The following is a 19,549-nucleotide window of genomic DNA, read 5'->3' as shown; positions in this document are numbered from 1 at the left end:
AGGAAAGAGAGAGAGAGACAAAGAAGGAAAGAAAGAAAGAAGGAAAGAAAGAAAGAAAGAGAGAGAGAGAGAGAGAAAGAAAGAGAGAGAGACAAAGAAAGGAGGAAAGAGAGAGACAAAGAAAGGAGGAAAGAGAGAGACAAAGAAAGGAGGAAAGAGAGAGAGAGAGAGACAAAGAAGGAAAGAAAGAGAGACAAAGAAGGAAAGAAAGAGAGAGACAAAGAAAGAAAGCGAGAGAGAGAGACAAAGAAAGAAAGAGAGAGAGACAAAGAAAGAAAGAGAGACAAAGAAAGAAAGAGAGAGAGACAAAGAGAGAAAGAAAGAGAGACAAAGAAAGAAAGAAAGAAAGAGAGAAAGAGACAAAGAAAGAAAGAGAGAGACAAAGAGAGAGACAAAGAAAGATTCTCCTCCATTCCTTCTCTCTGAGAAGGAAAGAAAGAGGGAGAGAGAAAAGAAGGAAGGAAAGAGGGAGGGAGAGAGAAAAGAAGGAAGGAAAGAGGGAGAGAGAAAAGAAGGAAGGAAAGAGGGAGAGAGAAAAGAAGGAAGGAAAGAGGGAGAGAGAAAAGAAGGAAGGAAAGAGGGAGAGGGGAAGAGGGAGAGGGGAAGAGGGAGAGGGGAAGAGGGAGAGGGGAAGAGGGAGAGGGGAAGAGGGAGAGGGGAAGAGGGAAAGGGGAAGAGGGAAAGGGGAAGAGGGAAAGGGGAAGAGGGCCTTAAGGGGAAGGGTAGGGGGAGAGGGAAGGGGAGTAGAGGGACTAGGGTTAGGGTGAGACTGGGAGGGGAGACAGAGACTGGGCTGAGGGGGGAGAGGGGATGAGGCTTGGTTGGCAATTGGCATCAGTTGTTTGGAACTTTTAGTATTTGGCTGAGGGTTAAAGTAACCCCTACTTTTTTTTAAATCTTTTTTTTCCAATCTTCAAAAATCAAAATCTCAGTGGCAGACACTGACAGTGCTGTGCTATAAACAAAATATATAAAATTAACAACACTGGTGTGGTCACTGGTCACAGTGGTCAGTCGTGTGGCAGACTAACAGCGGGCTGGGCAACTTGGCAGGGGCAGTGGCACTGGCAGACACGACAACAGTACATCAGCACTTCCTGGATAAAAAAAATGGGTGACTGCAAGGCGCAAGCAATGCTGCTCAAGATTTGGGAATGTGTAGATTTTTCTGTAAGAACACTAGTTGATCCACATGCTCTGGTTTGAGTGCGCTTCTTTTTGCAGTTACCACATCTCCTGCAGTGGAGAAAACACGCTCTGCAGACACGCTTGTGCCTGGGATACACAAGTATTGCTTTGACAGCTGAGAAAGGAGGGGAAATATGACCTCATGCTCACACCACCAGTTCAAAGGGTCCTCACTGAGAGGCAGAGGTGGGGCTTTACAATATTTTTCCATTTCCTCTTCAGCCTTGGCATAGGGGGTCTTGGGTTCTATTGTACCTTCAGTGTCAGTGAAAGACTGTCCCAGCAAACTCATGAGCAGCGATCTGGCCTTTCTTTTGGGAGGAGATGGAGAATGGTTATCCTCGACGGGTGAACTTTCTTCTTCTTCCAGAGTTTCTTTTCTTCTAGGCACTTGATCCTCCTCATGTGTCCTCTTAGATGTAATCTGTGTTTGAACGAAAAAGAATAGAAAAAAATAAATAAAACACATTGTCAATTGCCTATGATTCCGATGGGGTGATGAAAAAGCACAGGAAACGGATGGTGCAGTTCCTGCACCTCATCAGATTCAGAAGCGTGGCTTACACTATGTAGCAAGCTGTAGCTAGCTACTAGTTACAATTCGTTTCAAGAAACATGATAAAATTCAAATTAGTTGAATTACCTCCAAGGATGCAGCCTCCTCAGTCACTCCATTGTATATCTCCAATCTCTCCTCCTCTGTGAGGATAAAAGGCAGTCCCTTAAAGCGAGGATCCAGTGCAGAGGCTGTATGAAGGATCTTCTTCTCTGCCTCGCTGCTGTACCTCTTCTGAAGATCTGTTCTGATGGCATTCTTGATCTCATGGATCATGGGTGTGTCTCCCATGGTGTCTGTCATGCTCTGGAGGAGTTGTGCATTTAGAGGGGCAATGAGAGAAACTGTTGGATTACGCTCTTCTGACATCAGCATGGTTGCATCCTTCATTGGCTTTAATGCACTCATAGCATCCTCTGCATTTGACACATCTGTTTCGTTGAGAGTGCAGAGATCGGTCTCTCCTTTTCTGACTTCTGGAGACAACAAGGTGGCACAGACTGCAGGTTGTTGTTCTAAGAACCTCTCGACCATGTCATATGCGCTGTTCCATCTTGTTGGCACATCAGTTATCAGCTTATGATTCTTCAGGCCAAGACATTTCTGTTTCTCTTTTAGACAGTGGCTTGCTCTAGTGCTGCGGTGAAAGAATGTGGATATCCGTCGCACTCTGCCAAGAAGCCTGGAGAGTGTGGCCACTTTCAGCGCTCGCTGGGATGCAAGGTTCAGTGTATGGGCGAAGCATTTCACATGGGGGAATTTCCCAACTTGAGCTGCAACTATCATGTTTGATGCGTTGTCGGTCACAAGCACTACAGATTTATCGGACAGTTGCCATTCTTCCACAACATGAGACAGTAGCTCTGCCAGATGAGCACCTGTGTGAGACTCATAAATGGCTCTCGTTTGCAGCACATGCGACAAGATCTGCCAGTCCTTACTAACGTAATGTGCTGTTATTGTAACATAAGACTCCGTCGTGACTGAAGTCCATGAATCACACGTTATTGCGACTCGACTTGCTTGGCTCATTGACGCAATTATCTGAGCTTTGGTTTCGTGGTAGAGTGCAGGTATAACGTTTTCTGTAAAGTGACTTCGTGATGGGATCTTGTAACGCGGCTCTATCGTCTTCAACAGGTAGCGAAACCCAGTGTTCTCCACAACAGAGTAAGGGCGCAGGTCCTTAGCTATGAAAGCTGCCACAGCTTTTGTTATTCTCTTCCCCTTTTCAGAGTTGGGCGGCAAAGTTGAGAGTATTGCATCAATTTTTGGCTGAGCTGGGTCTATTGACTTGGCGGCGGCACTGGTGGTGGTGGTGGTGGTGGCAGGTGTTAGCATCTCTGAGTGAAAACGGCTAGCATGGTTTCTCATATTAGTAGTATTCCCTAGATATTTAATTTTTGTATGACAGGCTTTACACACAGCGTATGACTTGTCCAATTCATGCTTCCCACTTTGTTCATGTTCATAAAAGCCAAAATGTGCCCAGATGTTTGCTTTTAAAAAGCTAGGTGCATTTTTTATCTCTCGTTCTTTTTGGTCTCCTTCTGCCATTTTTTACTAGTGTAGCATGCCATGTAATTGTGACAGGGGTGATGATGACAATGTTGTCGTCTACAAACTCTGTCAGTATTAAAAAAAAAAAAAGAAAAAAAAAAAAAATTAAGTGTTTAAACCTAAAGCCTGCCACGAGATCACCAGAAAACAAAAGTAACAAGTTTCCTCTACTAGTGTAAGTGTAGTATGATTGTATGTATGTCATGATATGTTAAACAAATAGTTTATAGTTTTATGTATTCATTGTCATTGTCAATGTCTTAGTGATTGATTCACATCACAACTTCATAGTTATCTTGTTTGTGTATGATATTATTATGGTTTTGCTCATCACTGCCCCACACATGCACTGCACTCACCGCAGCAGCATGTGTGGGGCAGTGATGAGCAAAACCATAAATCATACAAAGGTATCAATGAAGTTGTGATCAATCACTAAGACAAACATTGGACATTCAATAGATTAGAGAATAGAGTTAGACTGACCTAAACCGTAATTAATTAAATGGCATTGGCATGGTCACTTAAACTCACTTTAACCCTTTCATGACTAAGCCTATTGACATTTGGTGTTTTTTACAAGTTAAAATCCATATTTTTTTTGATAGAACATTACTTAGAAAACCCCCAAACATTATATATATATATTTTTAGCAGAGAACCTAGAGAATAAAATGGCGATTGTTGCAATATTTTATGTCTCATTGTATTTAATTTATTGTGCAGCGGTCTTTTAAATGCAACTTTTTGGGGAAAAAAAAAATACTTTCATGAATTTAAAAAAATCGAAACAGCAAAGTTAGTTAGCCTAAATTTTTTGGTATAATATGAAATATGATGTGTTACGCCGAGTAAATACCAAACATGTCATGCTTTACAATTGCGCACACGTAGAATGGTGACAAAACTACGGTACCTAAAAATCTCCAAAGGAGACAAAAAAAAAATAACGGATACCACAGGTTAGAGTTACAGAGGAGGTCTAGTGCTAGAATTATAATTATTGCTCTCGCTCTGACGATCCCGGTGATACCTCACATGAGATTTGAACACTGTAACTAACTATGTGGGCCGGGTGCGACTTGCCAAGCCAACTTCCATATGCGTTTTCTTTGCTGCGGGCCGCTTTTATAATTTTTTTTTTTCTTATGTCTTTAATTTGAGAGGCTAGAGCGGTGGTAGGCACTAGGAGTAGGCAGGGGATGTCCAGTCCGCTCCTCCGGGATAACACAACCCCAGTGCCCGCTGTAAAAAACGGTACCGGGCGGGATGATGCCTGCAGCAGTGCAGCTGCGGGCATTATCCTGGTATAACCCCCCTAAGCCGAGGCCGCAAATGCGTCCACTCGACGAGGCAAAGGGGTTAATGTTTAGGAATAGGAATTCAGAATGGCATGGCAAGCACCATCATCATTATTAATATTTATTATTTACAATAATACATTTGGCATTTGCATTTTGCAATGACAGACACAGTCCACTCCTTCCATAATGCATCAGAGATACAGATTATATGATATTTTATTTATAATATATTATCTTAGTTTAAGTGTAACACCGTCCTCTACTATTTTACTACTAATACTACTGTGTGTGACACAGACAGTGAGTTACCTACCTGTGATGATGACGAGTCGGTGACGTGTTACAGCTGAGCTGGGCAGTGGCACTGGCACTCAGCCACTCACTGGCACTGCTGGTGGAGCAGGTCTCTCCTCCTCTCCTGCTGCTGCCTGCGAGACTGAGTGAGGATGAGGATTGGAGTCTGAGGACAGGACAGAATGACAAGTTTACTGAGTGTCACTTCTTCGTTCATACTGTGTGTGTGTGTGTGTCTGTGTGATATGGTGACACTAACATGATGATGTGACACACACACAGTCAGTTACCTACCTGATTAAGATGATGGTGGTGGTGGTGGTAGTGGTACTACTGAGCTGAGCACTGCAGTGGTAGAGTGACTGGCTGGCATTGACAACGACAAGATGAGTTGACTGGCTGGCCTGGCTGGCACTCACTGCTGCTGCTGGTCTGGAGCGGGTCTCCTCTCCTGCTGCTGCCTGTGAGGACTCGGAGTGGACTTGGAGTGAGGGCACTCATCATTGGACACACTGACAGGACACTCAGCCTGGTGATGAGGACTGGAGTCTGAGGACAACCAAGTGCGGCCTAGCTTGGGTCTCTCCGTCCGTGCCCTGAGTCGGGTGACGGTGACGGCACTGACGGACCTTCTCCCTCTCCCCCTGTGACAGCCTGCTGTGTTGTTCACTCACTGCAGTGCACACACTGCACAGCGGGAGCCCACTGGGAGGAAAGCTCTGGGGGGACTGGTAGTCCGGGACACGGAGGAGGCTGGAGGAGGTCGGACACGTGTTGCTCCGCTGTCTGTGTCTCCTCTTTCTAAGCCGCGACACAGGAGGATGACGTCAGCGGGAGGCGGGAGGCGGGAGAAAACGGCGCGAAAGCTTCGGCTGCTTTCGGCTTCACTCGGCTTCACTCGGAGGCAGGTCATGGCGCGGCGGCACAGCGCGAGGATGACGTCATCCTCAATAATCGATTATTTAAAGCTATAGAATCGATGCCGCATCGTGGACGGTCGAATCGCGATGCATCGATTCGACGATTAATTTCAACAGCCCTAATATATATATATATATATATATATATATATATATATATATATATATATATATATATATGTATTTGGTATATATTGAGATATTGGCACATATACATATATTTTAGGAGCACGTTGCACTTTATTATATTACATTTGCTGGGTGTGTTGTTTGCACTTTGATATACCTCAGCCCCCGCAACACATTGGTTACAGGCATAATATTATTAATAGCTTTATTCTATTTCATTTTATTTTATTTATTTATTCTTTTTACACGCACGTTTTTTGCACTTGCAAATCACCATTATTGCACATATAGCCGGACAGCGCCAATTCCCCTGTTTAAAGCATTTTGTATATTGGATTTCAACTAGGTGATTTTCATTTTTAGGGGGGCAGCAGTCTTTTCTTGTCTCTATCCTCCTAAGCGCGGAACTACCATCATTCATTCACTCTGCCCTGTTGCCAGCACTTCTGCTGGGGACTCCGCATCCTCCGCTCTGGCTAACCGTTGGGGCAGGAGGCTGGCTTCCTCCACTCCCAAACTGTGTAGTTGCCGTTGGGGAGGTGAGCCGGCTGCTTCCTTTTCCATTCCCTCATCTAGTTGCTTGGACGACATGTCTATGGTACTGTCTCCCAGGTGCACTGATCTTTGCTGGGGAGGGAAGGCCGCTTCCTCCACCCTGGCCAACTGTTGTTAGGGACAACACACACCTCCTCTCCCTTCTCCCCCTGTACCTGCTGCTGGGAAGTGATTGCCACCTTCTCACCCTGGGCCTCCGAAACTGCCACAGGTCTTGGACCCTCTGTCCGGTTGCCAGCAATTCTGCTGAAGAAGTTTTTTGAGGCTCATCAGGTTGTTCTTCCTCAGCAGAAAAGTCTATTAAATCCCCTATCTCTATAACTGGTGTCTGGGGATAGAGGTTCACCATCTCCTGTCCATGGAACCCAGAAGATGTTATCAGTGCTGGACAGAGGTTAGCAGAACTCTGCCCTGTGGTCAGCACTTCAGGTTTGGGGACGGCAATCTTCAAATTTTCCCCTGCCGATTCTCTGGCATGCTGCTGAACGTGTTCTAGCAGTTTCCTGTATGCCCTTTCCAGATGCTGTTCCTTCCTTAGCAAATGGTCCAGATCAGGTTTGAGCTCTGAGACCCCTGCAAGACCGAGCATAGCCTCTCTATATTCTCGCAGGTCCTCAAGGTCAGGTTCCCCTTCATCACCAAACATAAAATTATCTGTAAGGCTCTCCCACAGCAATCCAGGGCCTCCAAAGTCATATCCCTCCGGAGAGCATTCTGTTGTCTCCCCTAAATACCCCTTCTCTGCGTGCCATTGCAGAGCCCGATAACGATTGTCCAGCTCTATCTCCTGCTGGACCAGCCTGTCCAACTCAGTCATCCATTGCTCCTGGGGCCGCTCTCCCAGGAATGCCATCCGCAATGCCCGTTGGTCACTGGCCTGTTGCTCTTGGGTTGGAAAGCACTTGCCCTGTTTTATACCAGCGAGCTGGAGGGCTCCAATCCAGAGCTCCACCCGAATCTGCTGCCTGAGCTCCAGGTATTCATCCTCAGACACAGTCCTGGTGTATGTTGAAAGGATGATCCGCAGCAGCCCCGGAACTCTGATGCCAGGTCCATATCTCCGCTGGGGTGACTGAAGTCTGCTATGCTGATCTTGGATCCAGTTGGAGGTTTGGATGTCCCAGACTGCAGGAAGCTTTCCCGCTGCTTGCCACCAATGTCACGGAACGTCCCACACTCCGCTTGAGTGCTTCCGTCATATACCACTTCTTCCCAGTCTGTATACAGATATCAGATATTCCAACCTCTCTGAGCACAAAACAAGGCGACACTTGCTTGTTGCTAACATGAACTCACTTTATTCAGAAGCAGAATACAGTCTTATATACAGGAGAAGATGAGGTTTCACCCTCCTGCTCATATTACTCTAACAATACAAACGTAACCTAATTAACATGAGCTAATTAACTAATCCTTTATACAGCCTAGGTGACTGAGACATGACCTTTTGCCCAGACTGAGTTAATTATCACAGGACATTTTCTCACAATAGCAGCAGCTCCAAAAGGAGTCGTCCCGTCTCCTACATTGTATAGAGGACAATGTGATCAGCTCATTCAGTTAACATAAACACAGGTAGTTGGAGTTGATGACACCAGCATCTCCTCACAGTATGTGTCCCAACAGTATAATTCAGTCTTATCAGCAGAGGGCTGCTGGAGGAATCCCCCCTCCCTCTTCAGGGACACAAATCCCAAATGACCACAGCAAGGAGTCCCCAACAGAATCAAACAACTTACAATATATACATATATAGACGACTGAGTCCGATTAGTACAGTTCAGACTGGATTTCTAATTCACCGCACAAAGAGTATTGTTCCATTGAAAATCCAGGGCCCGTAATCAAAAGGCAAGAGGCTTGCATTCAGTCCTCTCCAACAGCCTCTGTCCCGGCTAGGTCTATCACACTAGCGGACTTGCATATAGAGAACGGCAGTGCAGTGCGATATATTGTAATATATTTGATTAATCAGATGCGTTGGATACATCTTGCTGACCCTTGTAAACACAAGCTCAGAATAAGCCTCCAGTGAATTACCTTAGCCTCACCCACAAGTTATCCACAATTTATCCATAATTCATCCACAACTCTTTATTTTTTCATTATTTGTTTCTTGCTATCTTGCTATTTGCTATTTGTTTGACTGCCCGTACTCAGTGAACCGTAACCTGAGTTAGGGGCTGGGAGAAGTCCCCACTGATAATTAAGCCTCCTTTTAAAACATCTTTAAGGCTAATAGAGAACAGAAAAAAAAACACTTTGTTCAAAAAAAAAAAAAGGGGGGGTCAGTTAGGATGAGGATGAGGGATGAGCACCCCAGCCAGGAGAATGTTGGGCCACAGTCACTATGGTCGTCAAAAGATAAGGAGAAGGGGAGCCAAGTCGCAGCAACTACAGCTGCAACCAAATTGGAAAGATATGCTCATACTCCAGATCATACCCCAACTAAAGGGGGACAGCAACCCAAAGTTAAAGGGACAACAGACAGGAAAAGCCAAGGCCAAACAGTAGCTGCAGTGGCCAAAAATACAGGCAACAAAATTATGGCCCCGGCAGAAAAAAGGACTGAGATAAATTCTGCAGCAACCCCCCCAGTAGAGGAGACCCCCACACTAAATGATGTATTATTGGCGGTTAATGTATGCAGTAGTTGGGGGAACTATGCAATCAAATGAAGGGCGTTAAAGAGGAACTGTCTTTAGCACGGCATGAGCTCCAGAAAACTGCTGAGAGAATAACAGCTGTGGAAGGGAGGATAAGTCAAATAGAGGATGACCTATATCCAGTAAAACAAGAAGTTAAAATTTTGAAAGATCAAATGGGCAAGTTTGTTGGAAAAATGGATGAGGTGGAAAACAGGCTTTGCAGGGATAACGTGAGGTTGGTGGGACTCCCGGAAAAGAGCGAGGGATCTAATCCAATAGAATTCCTCAAATTGTTTCATTGACTTATTTGGAAGAGAAACCTTTTCGCAACAGTTAATCGATCAAAAGGGCGCATAGAGTCCCCTTTAAGCCCCCACCTTCAGGAGGATACCCTAGAACAATGTTATTGAAATTTTTAAATTATTAATTAACTTAAGTAACTTTGTTGCGTAAGGGTAGGGAGATGGGGAATATCTTCTATGGCAGAGTTAAGATCTCGATGTACCCCGACTTCTCACCCGACCTGCAGAAGCGCAGGGCGGGGTTCACGGAAATTGAACGCAGACTTCAAAAATTTGATGTCACCTATCCATTATTATATCCGACTCATCTAGGAGTGGTAGCACTGGGAGGGACTCAGTTTTTTGACTCCCACGAAGGAGCTATAACCTGGCTGGAGGACAAAAAGGACCAATTAATAAGACGTGGAAATACTTAGTTTGAAGATGTGATATATTGAGGTTTAGTGGAAAGAATAAAACGCATATTGTTTGGAGGGTGGTGGGAGACACACAGTATAAGAGAAGTTTAATGAATGTATGGGAAATGTATCAAAATAAAATCTGTTTGAAGATAAAGGGGAGGGAGTCACAAGAGTGGGTGAAGAGGAGAGTGGGGAGATGTATGTACCGATCACAAAAAAAGCCCTAGGGGATTACCTAGAAAGGTATAAGGAGGGAGGGAGAACGGGGGTGGGGGGTGGTAAGATATCAAAATGGGTTCACACTGGGGTTACAGAGGGGTCAGAAGGAAGACGTAACTTTCACAGTTAAGATAATAGGAGGAAACGATAGCGAAAATACAAAAGTAATGATAAAATATGCACATAGGTATCTCCAGGAGAATATAATCCTTAAAATAGTAGGAGGAAATCACTGAAATAAATATAAATACAATAATAATTAGGGATGAGCTTTGAGTTCGAGTCAAACCCATGTTCGAGTCGAACATCGCATGTTCGACCGTTCGTCGAACTTCGAACGTTATGGGCTGTTCGCGCCAAATTCGAGTGGCACGTCACGGCCCATAATTCACTGAGGCATCGCAGTGCATTGCTGGCTGATGATTGGCCAAGCATGCACTATGACCCGCATGCTTGGCCAATCACAGCGCCGTCTGTACAGAGGGCCGTAATTGGCCAAAGCCAGGGTGGCTTTGACCAATTATGGCTCAGGGGGTTTAGTACACGCCCCACACTATATAAGGCCGCCTGTACGTCGGCCCTGTGTAGTGTGTTCCGGCGTTGAGAGAGAGAGACAGTGTCATTTGATTTAAGTTAGATAGAGTAGGCAGGCGAGTCAGTTAGCTGCACTCAGTGTATTGTGTATTTATATGCATCCTAGGTGTTGTGTGTGTGTATATATATATACACATATACATACACACACACACACACTGTATTCAGTTTAGCTAGATCTATTCCTGTTATTCTCTTCCTACTGACATGCAGGCAGGTGTTTTTACAGTATTTTACAGCTACCTGAAGAAAATTGCTGGTGTTCTTCTGATCCTATTAGCTACACTATTTACAGTTAGTGTAGTGTGTCCTCTGCACAGTGTGCACCTAAAGCTACCTGAAGAAAATTGGTGGTGTTCTTCTGATCCTATTAGTACCGCAGGCAGCTGTAGTATTTACAAGTTAGTGTAGTGCGTCCTCTGCACAGTGTGCACCTAAAGCTACCTGAAGAAAATTGGTGGTGTTCTTCTGATCCTATTAGTACCGCAAGCAGCTGCAGTATTTACAAGTTATGCCCTGTAAACACGATCGGACATTGATCAGACATTCCGACAACAAAATCCATGGATTTTTTCCGACGGATGTTGGCTCAAACTTGTTTTGCATACACACAGTCGCACATAGTTGTAGGAAAATCCGATCGTTCTGAACGCAGTGACGTAAAACACGTATGCCGGGACTATAAATGGGGCAGTAGCCAATAGCTTTTGTCTCTTAATTTATTCTGAGCATGCGTGGCACTTTGTGCGTCAGAATTGTCCACACACGGTCAGAATTTACGCAAACGGATTTTGTTGTCAGAAAATTTTATAGCCTGCCCTCAAACTTTGTGTGTCGGAAATTCTGATGCAAAAAGTCAGATGGAGCCCACACGGAATTTCTGAAAACAAGCTTCGATCGCACATATTCCATCGGAAAGTCAGACCGTGTGTACAGGGCATTAGTGTAGTGCGTCCTCTGCACACAGTGTGCACCTAAAGCTGCCTGAAGAAAATTGATGGTGTTCTTCTGATCCTATTAGTACCGCAGGCAGCTGCAGTATTTACAGTTAGTGTAGTGCGTCCTCTGCACAGTGTGCACCTAAAGCTACCTGAAGAAAATTGGTGGTGTTCTTCTGATCCAATTAGTACCGCAAGCAGCTGCAGTATTTACAATTTAGTGTAGTGCGTCCTCTGCACAGTGTGCATCTAAAGCTACCTAAAGAAAATTGATGGTGTTCTTCTGATCCTATTATTCCCGCAGGCAGCTGCAGTATTTACAGTTAGTGTAGTGCGTCCTCTGCACAGTGTGCACCTAAAGCTACCTGAAGAAAATTGGTGGTGTTCTTCTGATCCTATTAATACCACAAGCAGGCAGCTACAGTATTTACAGTTAGTGTACTGCATCCTCTGCACAGTGTGCACCTAAAGCTACCTGAAGAAAATTGGTGGTGTTCTTCTGATCCTATTAATACCACAAGCAGGCAGCTACAGTATTTACAGTTAGTGTACTGCATCCTCTGCACAGTGTGCACCTAAAGCTACCTGAAGACAATTGCTTGTGTTCTCATACTAATAATACTACAGGCAGGCAGTTGATTCTGCTAGCTGTAGTATCAGTATATATATATATATATATATATATATATATATATATATATATATATATATATATATATATATATATATATATATACACACACACACACACACATCCCAGCTTTGTGCAGCTACATCTCACTGCAGGCCATTAGTATGTCTGGAAGGCCAACAAGGAGAGGCAGACAGTCACAAGCCAATAAAAGAGGGCAAGCAGGCTCTGTGTCTAGAGGCATCAGTGCTGGTAGTGGAGATGGCGCATCCTCATCAGCACGTGGCCGTGGGACACGTTTGTCCTTTTTTTCGGCAGCTGGCCGTGTTGAGCCGCAACATGCGGAAGACTTGGTAGAGTGGATGACCAAGCCATCCTCATCTTCCTCATCCTCTCTCAGCCAGGCTCAGGGTACTTTGTCTGGCAAAGCAGCTGCCAAAGTGGCCTCTTCCCTCGGCTCAATGGCATCAGTGACTCCTTCCCTAGCCCCACCATGTCCTCCTGAGGAGTCCCTCAAACTGTTTGACCACAGTGTTGGGTACATGCTCCAGGAGGATGCCCAGCGTTTTGAAGGCTCCGATGATGGTACCCAGCTAGAGGAAGGCAGTAACGTGAGCCCAGAGAGAGAGGGTGCCCAAGAAGGACAGCAATCTGGCAGTCATGTTCCCCCAGATGCAGCATACTGCCAGCTTTGCTCCAGTGATGAGGAGGGAGGGGATGATGAGGTCACTGACTCCATGTGGGTGCCTGATAGGAGAGAGGAGGAGGCACATCTCCAACGAGGCAGGATGCCCTCCAGGGGCCAGCTTAAGGGCAGCACACCAACTGCATCACACCACAGAGATCCGCATGTGCAGGGCGCTGCTGTCTCTGCGCATTATTCCTAAAGTTCTTTGGTGTGGGCCTTTTTTGAGACGAGTGCATCAGATCCCACCGCTGCTATTTGCAACGTATGTCTCAAGCGTATCTCGCATGGCCAAAACATCACCCGCTTGACCAGACATATGTCGACCTGCCATGCAATTCATTGGCAAGCGTACCTAAAAGACCCACACCAAAGAACAAAGTGAATCCCTCTTTGCTCCTCATCAGCTGGGATCTCCAACCCCACTATACCTTCAGTCCTCTCTGAAACCTGCACTGAGAGGAATAAAGGTGTAGAATTAGGTGTGTCACAGCCAAGTACTTGTAGGCAATCTGCACCAACGTCAGATTGTACCAGGCAAATTTGCCTGCCCCAGCTGCTGCACCGCTGAAAGAAGTTCGCTCCCAGCCATCCACATGCCCAGCGGTTGAATGCTAGCTTGGCTAAATTGCTAGCACTTCAACTGCTGCCATTTCAGTTGGTAGACTCTGCCTCCTTCCGTGAGTTTGTGGAATGTGCGGTTCCTCAGTGGCAGGTTGCCAAACACCACTTTTTCTCATGGAAGGCGATTCTGGCTCTCTACCGGCATGTGGAAGGCAGTGTCTTGGCCTCGCTGTACAGGGCGGTCAGCGGTAAGGTGCATATTACCACTGACTAATGGTCCAGCAGGCATGGACAGGGACATTACCTATCTTTCATGGCGCACTGGGTGACTCTTCTGGCAGCTGGGAAGGATGCAGGATAGGGTGCAGTAGTGTTAGAGGTTGTTCCGCCACCACGCCTCCAAAATTCTACTAGTGGTGATTCTGCCACACCTCTCTCCTCCACCCCCTCCTCTTCTTCTTCCTCCATGGCCTCTTCCTGTGCTGATTTGTCCTCGGAACCAGTGGTGCTCCGTAGGCGTTCAAGGGGCTACGCAAACACGCAGGCAAAAAGATGCCATGTGGTGCTTGAGCCGGTGTGCTTGGGGGACAGGAGCCACACTGGGGCAGAGATTCTGTCAGCTCTGCAGGGGCAGGTTCAGAGGTGGTTGACGCCATGCCAGCTTAAGCCAGGTATGGTGGTTTGCGACAGTGGCACCAACCTCCTCTCCACCCTCTGACGGGGACAATTGACCAATGTGCCCTGTTTGGCTCACGTCCTTAACTTGGTGGTGCAGTGGTTCTTGGGCAGGAAAGTCTGTGTGCATTTCTGCAGGTCATATAATGCCAGTGCTCGGCTGGCTGACCTCCAAAAGGAATTTAACCTGCCCAAGAACCGCCTAATCTGTGACATGCCCACCAGGTGGAACTCAACATTGGCCATGCTGCAGCGGCTGCACATGCAGCAGAGGGCCATTAATGAGTACCTATGCGACTATGGCACCAGATCAGGGTCAGGGGACCTTGTTTTTTTTTCCCCATGCCAGTGGGCTATGATCAGGGATGCATGCACTGTCCTGTCACCATTTGAGGAGGCCACGAGGATGGTGAGCAGTGACAGTGCATGCATCAGTGACACTGTTCCTCTTGTCCACCTGTTGGAGCACACTCTACGTGGAATAATGGGCAGGGCACTTGAGGCAGAACAGGGGGAGGAAGAGGAGGACTTTCTTACCTCTGAAGGCCCCCTCTATCCAGACAGTTTTCCTGCATGCCTGCCGATCACACACGAAGAGGAGGAGGAGGATTGTGTCAGCATGGAGGTGGAGCCTGGCACTCAGCATCAGCAACAGTCTTCAAGGGATCATTTACAGTCCGAAGAAACCCAAGGACTTGTACGTGGCTGGGAGGAGGTGACTGCGGATCATGTCGTCCTTAGTGACCCAGAGGACTCTGGACTAAATGCCTCAGCAAACCTACACTGCATGGCCTCCCTGATCCTGCAAAGCCTGCGGAAGGATCCTCGTATTCGTGGTATCAAGGGGAGGGATGATTACTGGCTGGCAACCCTCCTTGATCCACGTTACAGGGGTAAAGTTGCAGACCTTATCTTGCCGTCGCAGAGGGAGCAGAGGATGAAACATCTTCGGGAGGCCTTGCAGAAAGGTTTGTGCAACGCATTTCCAGAGCCTGGGAGGTTAGAATTTCCTGGTCCTTCTGGACAACGTGTTGCTGAGGCTTTGGTCAGTCACAGAAGGAGCGGTGGAGAAGGTGGCCATCTGACTGATGCGTTCAGACAATTTTTTAGTCCTCAGCCCCAAGGTTTGATCAGTTCCAGCAACCATCGCCAGCGTCTGTTTTACATGGTGAAGGAATACCTAGGGGCAAGATCTGATTTGGACACCGTTCCCACCGAAAATCCTCTGGGTTACTGGGTCTTGAGGATGGATCACTGGCCAGAGCTTGCACAGTATGCAATTGAGCTACTGGCCTGTCCTGCATCCAGCGTTCTTTCGGAAGGCACATTTAGTGCTGCTGGAGGCTCTGTAACCGACCACAGGGTGCGCCTGTCCACCGAATCGGTCGATCGTCTGACCTTCATAAAAATGAATCAGTCTTGGATCACCAGCTACCAAGCACCTGATGCTGATGTAACCAATTGATTTTTTTTTAACGTGAGATCCCTTCAAGACTGCCTATGCTGGTGCTGAGTGACTATCCTGTTATGCTGAGTCACAATCCTCTTCCTCCTCAATTTTCATGCTGATAGCTTGTAAGAACATTTTTGGTTCTGGGCACTGCCACCAGTGGCCAAGGCCCAATTTTTCAGCCCCTGTTTAACAGGGGCATGTAATTACAATTTTTGATGCAATACTTTGCAGCAGGGCTAATTCCTGCGCTACAACTATGGTAGGTGTGAGGGGTTGCAGTGTTGTGGCACCAGCACCAGTGCCCAAGGTCCACATTTTCAGCCCCTGTTTAACAGGGACGTATAATTACAATTTTTGATGCAATACTTTGCAGCAGGGCTCATTCCTGCGCTCCAACTATAGCACCTGTAAGGGGTTGCAGTGTTCTGGCACCAGTGCCTAAGGCCCAATTTTTCTGCCCCTGTTCAACAGGGACATGTAATTACAATTCTTGATATAATATTTCACAGCATGGCCCATTCCTGCACCCACCAAGAGTACCTGTGAGGGCTTACAGTGTTGTGGCAACACCACTACCAAAAGCCCAATTTTTTTGCCCCTGTTCAACAGGTGCATGTAATTACAATTCTTGATATAATATTTCACAGCATGGCCTGTTCCAGCACCCACCAAGAGTAACTGTGAGGACTTAGTGTTGTGGCACCAGCACTACCACCACCACCACCAAAGGCCCAATTTTTCTACCACTGTTCAACAATGGCATGTAATTACAATTCTTGATCTAATATTTCACAGCATGGCCCGTTCCTGCGCCCACCGGCGGAGTTACGACGCAAAGATTTGAAGCATGTTCCAAATCTAAAGTCCATCAGATTTGCAACTGGAAAAGTCCACTGAAGGTCCGGTGAAGCCCACATGTGATCGGATTGTTCGCCGGATTTGGTCCGTCGGCGTTCGTCAGACAAGTCCGGTCGAAAAGTCCGACCGTGTGTACGCGGCATAAGAGTTAATATGGGAAAAAACGTGTCTCCTCTCCACTGATGCTTTATCACCAATCCTTGTTTCACTAAAAACCCCAAATTTTCAAAAAACATTTGTCATTGGGACAGAAAGTGAGGTGAAATCTTCTGAAGAGGTGCACAGACAGCAAAACAAATGTTACAGGGGTGATAACCCTTCCCTATATTTTCCAAAAAGCTTAAAAATAGATTTTTTGGCTGGAGCTATACTTTAAAAATGTACCAGTTCAAAATTACAAACAGATTCTACTTAACAACAAACCTACAGTTCCTGTCTTGTTTGCACCGCCTGTATACTGCTGTTCAGAGTATATAGGGCCTGGGGGCCCCACGCCTTTCCTTTTTTTAATTTGGTTGCGGGGTTCCCCTTAATATCCATACAAGACCCAAAGGGCCTGGTAATGGACTGGGGGGGGGGGGGGTACCCATGCCGTTTGTCTCACTGATTTTCATCCATATTGCTGGGACCTGTCAGGGTGATAACCGTAGGACGGGTAATTCTGCCAGTATTCCTCATGGTGGCGCCCTTCTGCCTATTTAAGCCTGCTGCTGGTGCATGCTGGTTGCTGGATTATCATCAGCTTCCTGTTTTCCTTGTTCCTGTGTTCCTTGTTCCTGTTGTGATATCTGCTTCCTGTTACTACTTGGCTTGCCTGACTGCTCCAGTATTCCGCCTGCATTGACCCCGGCTTGGACCTGACTATTCTTCGGCTCCGCATTTGTACCTTGATCGTCCTCCTGTATTTGACCCCCGGCTCGGCTACCTTCTCTGTTCCTGATTATCCTGCTGTACCTCACCTTGGACTGATTCCTGTGCTGAATGACCATTGGCCTGGCTCTGATCCGCTCCTGGTTGCTCCACGGCTCCATACCTGGAATCCCTCCTTGCACGGTTGCCCTTCAACCTTACCAGCGCACCCCAGCAGCTCCCTGCTATCTGCTACTCAGCAACAGCGATCTGGCAACCCGTGCACCTTTGGGCACCGTACTCCCTGTCTCACTCCCAGGGTTACGCTGCACTTAGCCGCAAGGGGCGCCCCCTCTGCAATTCGGCCTCACATCCAGGACTCTGACAGGACCCAACATTACATTAAAGCTGTAACACATGGAATCTACGCTAACCCCAATTCATATCTCATTACCTGATGTGAAAAAATATACAATGTTGCTACCAAACTATTGAAAAAATTCTTATTCCAATACCTAATGTGAAATAAAAGTCTATATAAACTATGTTGCCATTTGGGGATACTAGATAAAATTATCAAGAAAAGAAAATTGAAACAAAAGACTAAAAGTGCTGCAACCTTAAGAAAACCAAGAATTTTTGGTTTTAACAATATAATAAAGGGACTCAGGTGCGCTACTGATGTCTGTCTTACCCGACTACAGGAAAAAACCCTTAGCCCGGGTGTATATGTGAATAGTGATTTACAAACAAATATATGAAATATAAAATATAAACACAGGTAAATGGTTATTGTGACAAAGTCCCCTTGAGGAATGGGTGATTGAAAAAACAATTTAAACAGTCCTGTGATTCAAATAGGTGCTTTTCCCAAATAGAAAAGTTCTTCCAATAGGTACTCGGATTCGAAGATGAAAAGAAAAATGGTGGCCGCTTACCAGATGTGTGGGACCCCTATTACGGGGGTCTTACAGGCTCAGATTTAGTGGATCCTACAGACGAACAGCGGAAAGGGGTCCTCCTAATTCAGATATCCATCTGCATGTTGACTTCCACTGGCATCAAGACAGCGATGTTAGGCAGACTGAAACAGCTGATCAAAGCTGGAACAGCTGATCGGAGGAGCAGCTGATCTGTTTGCACAGACTGCAATCCTTCACATGCAATGTGAAAACAAGGTAGCCGGCCGGCTTCGGTTCCGCTTGTATAAGAGGGGATTCGAAGAACAGAAAAGCCTCCATGGTGTAGTAAGATAAAAACTTATTTTATTTAAAAAACCATGGGCGGCATCAAAACATTGGCAAAGAATCAAAAAACCGGATGCTGGAGCAGTACTCTCTGCTGAGGCTAGACTGCTATTGTGTGGTGACGTCAGGCTTCATAGCGGCCGCCCTTTTTCTTTTCATCTTAGAATCTGAGTACCTATTGGAAGAACTTTTCTATTTGGGAAAAGCACCTATTTGAATCACAGGACTGTTTAAATTGTTTTTTCAATCACCCATTCCTCAAGGGGACTTTGTCACAATAACCATTTACCTGTGTTTATATTTTATATTTCATATATTTGTTTGTAAAGCACTATTCACATATACACCCGGGCTAAGGGTTTTTTCCTGTAGTTGGGTAAGACAGACATCAGTAGCGCACCTGAGTCCCTTTATTACATTAAAGCTGCAAGCAGTTTTAAATGACTTTTATTCCTTTACAAATGTCATTCTGTGCAGGGACTGTTCTAAGCACGGGAAACACGGGCCACTTTACAGGCATACTATAGACACCCCCCAGGTACGATATTTAAAGGGATATTTCACTTTTTTTCACTTAAAGCATCATTAAAATCACTACTGCCGAAAAAACTGATGTTTTTAAAACTTTTTTTGTATTTATACATGTCCCCTGGGGCAGGACCCGGGTCCCCAAACCCTTTTTAGGACAATAACTTGTATATTAGCCTTTAAAATTAGCACTTTTGATTTTGAACGTTCGAATCCCATAGACTTTAATGGGGTTCTAAAGTTTGCGCGAACTTTCGTCCGTTCGCAGGTTCTGGTGCGAACCGAACCGGAGGGTGTTCGGCTCATCCCTAATAATAATGATAAAACTTGCACATAAAGCACATTTAAGAGGAAAATTTATGAGAAAGTTTGCACATAAAGCACACATAGGGGAAAAAAACTGAAAACGGGTACACAAAATGGAAAGCAAGAACATTGGGGTATGTTAATG

At 45.9% G+C, this 19,549-nt stretch overlaps 1 protein-coding gene across 1 annotated transcript; it reads right to left on the bottom strand.

Moving 5' to 3' along the window:
* Nucleotides 1-461: 461 nt before the first annotated feature.
* LOC141105852 (E3 SUMO-protein ligase ZBED1-like) lies at nucleotides 462-3,369 on the bottom strand. The gene is made up of 2 exons (XM_073595996.1): nucleotides 1,832-3,369; nucleotides 462-1,612 (listed from the first exon to the last, which is right to left on the bottom strand). Exons 1-2 carry the CDS (start codon nucleotides 3,299-3,301, stop codon nucleotides 1,142-1,144), a joined length of 1,941 nt encoding a protein of 646 aa, XP_073452097.1. The 5' UTR covers nucleotides 3,302-3,369; the 3' UTR covers nucleotides 462-1,141.
* Nucleotides 3,370-19,549: the final 16,180 nt, after the last annotated feature.

The sequence above is a fragment of the Aquarana catesbeiana genome, linkage group LG08, assembly GCF_042186555.1.
Source record: "Aquarana catesbeiana isolate 2022-GZ linkage group LG08, ASM4218655v1, whole genome shotgun sequence".
NCBI lineage: Eukaryota > Metazoa > Chordata > Amphibia > Anura > Ranidae > Aquarana > Aquarana catesbeiana.
This window is presented reverse-complemented; position numbering and strand designations above follow the sequence as displayed.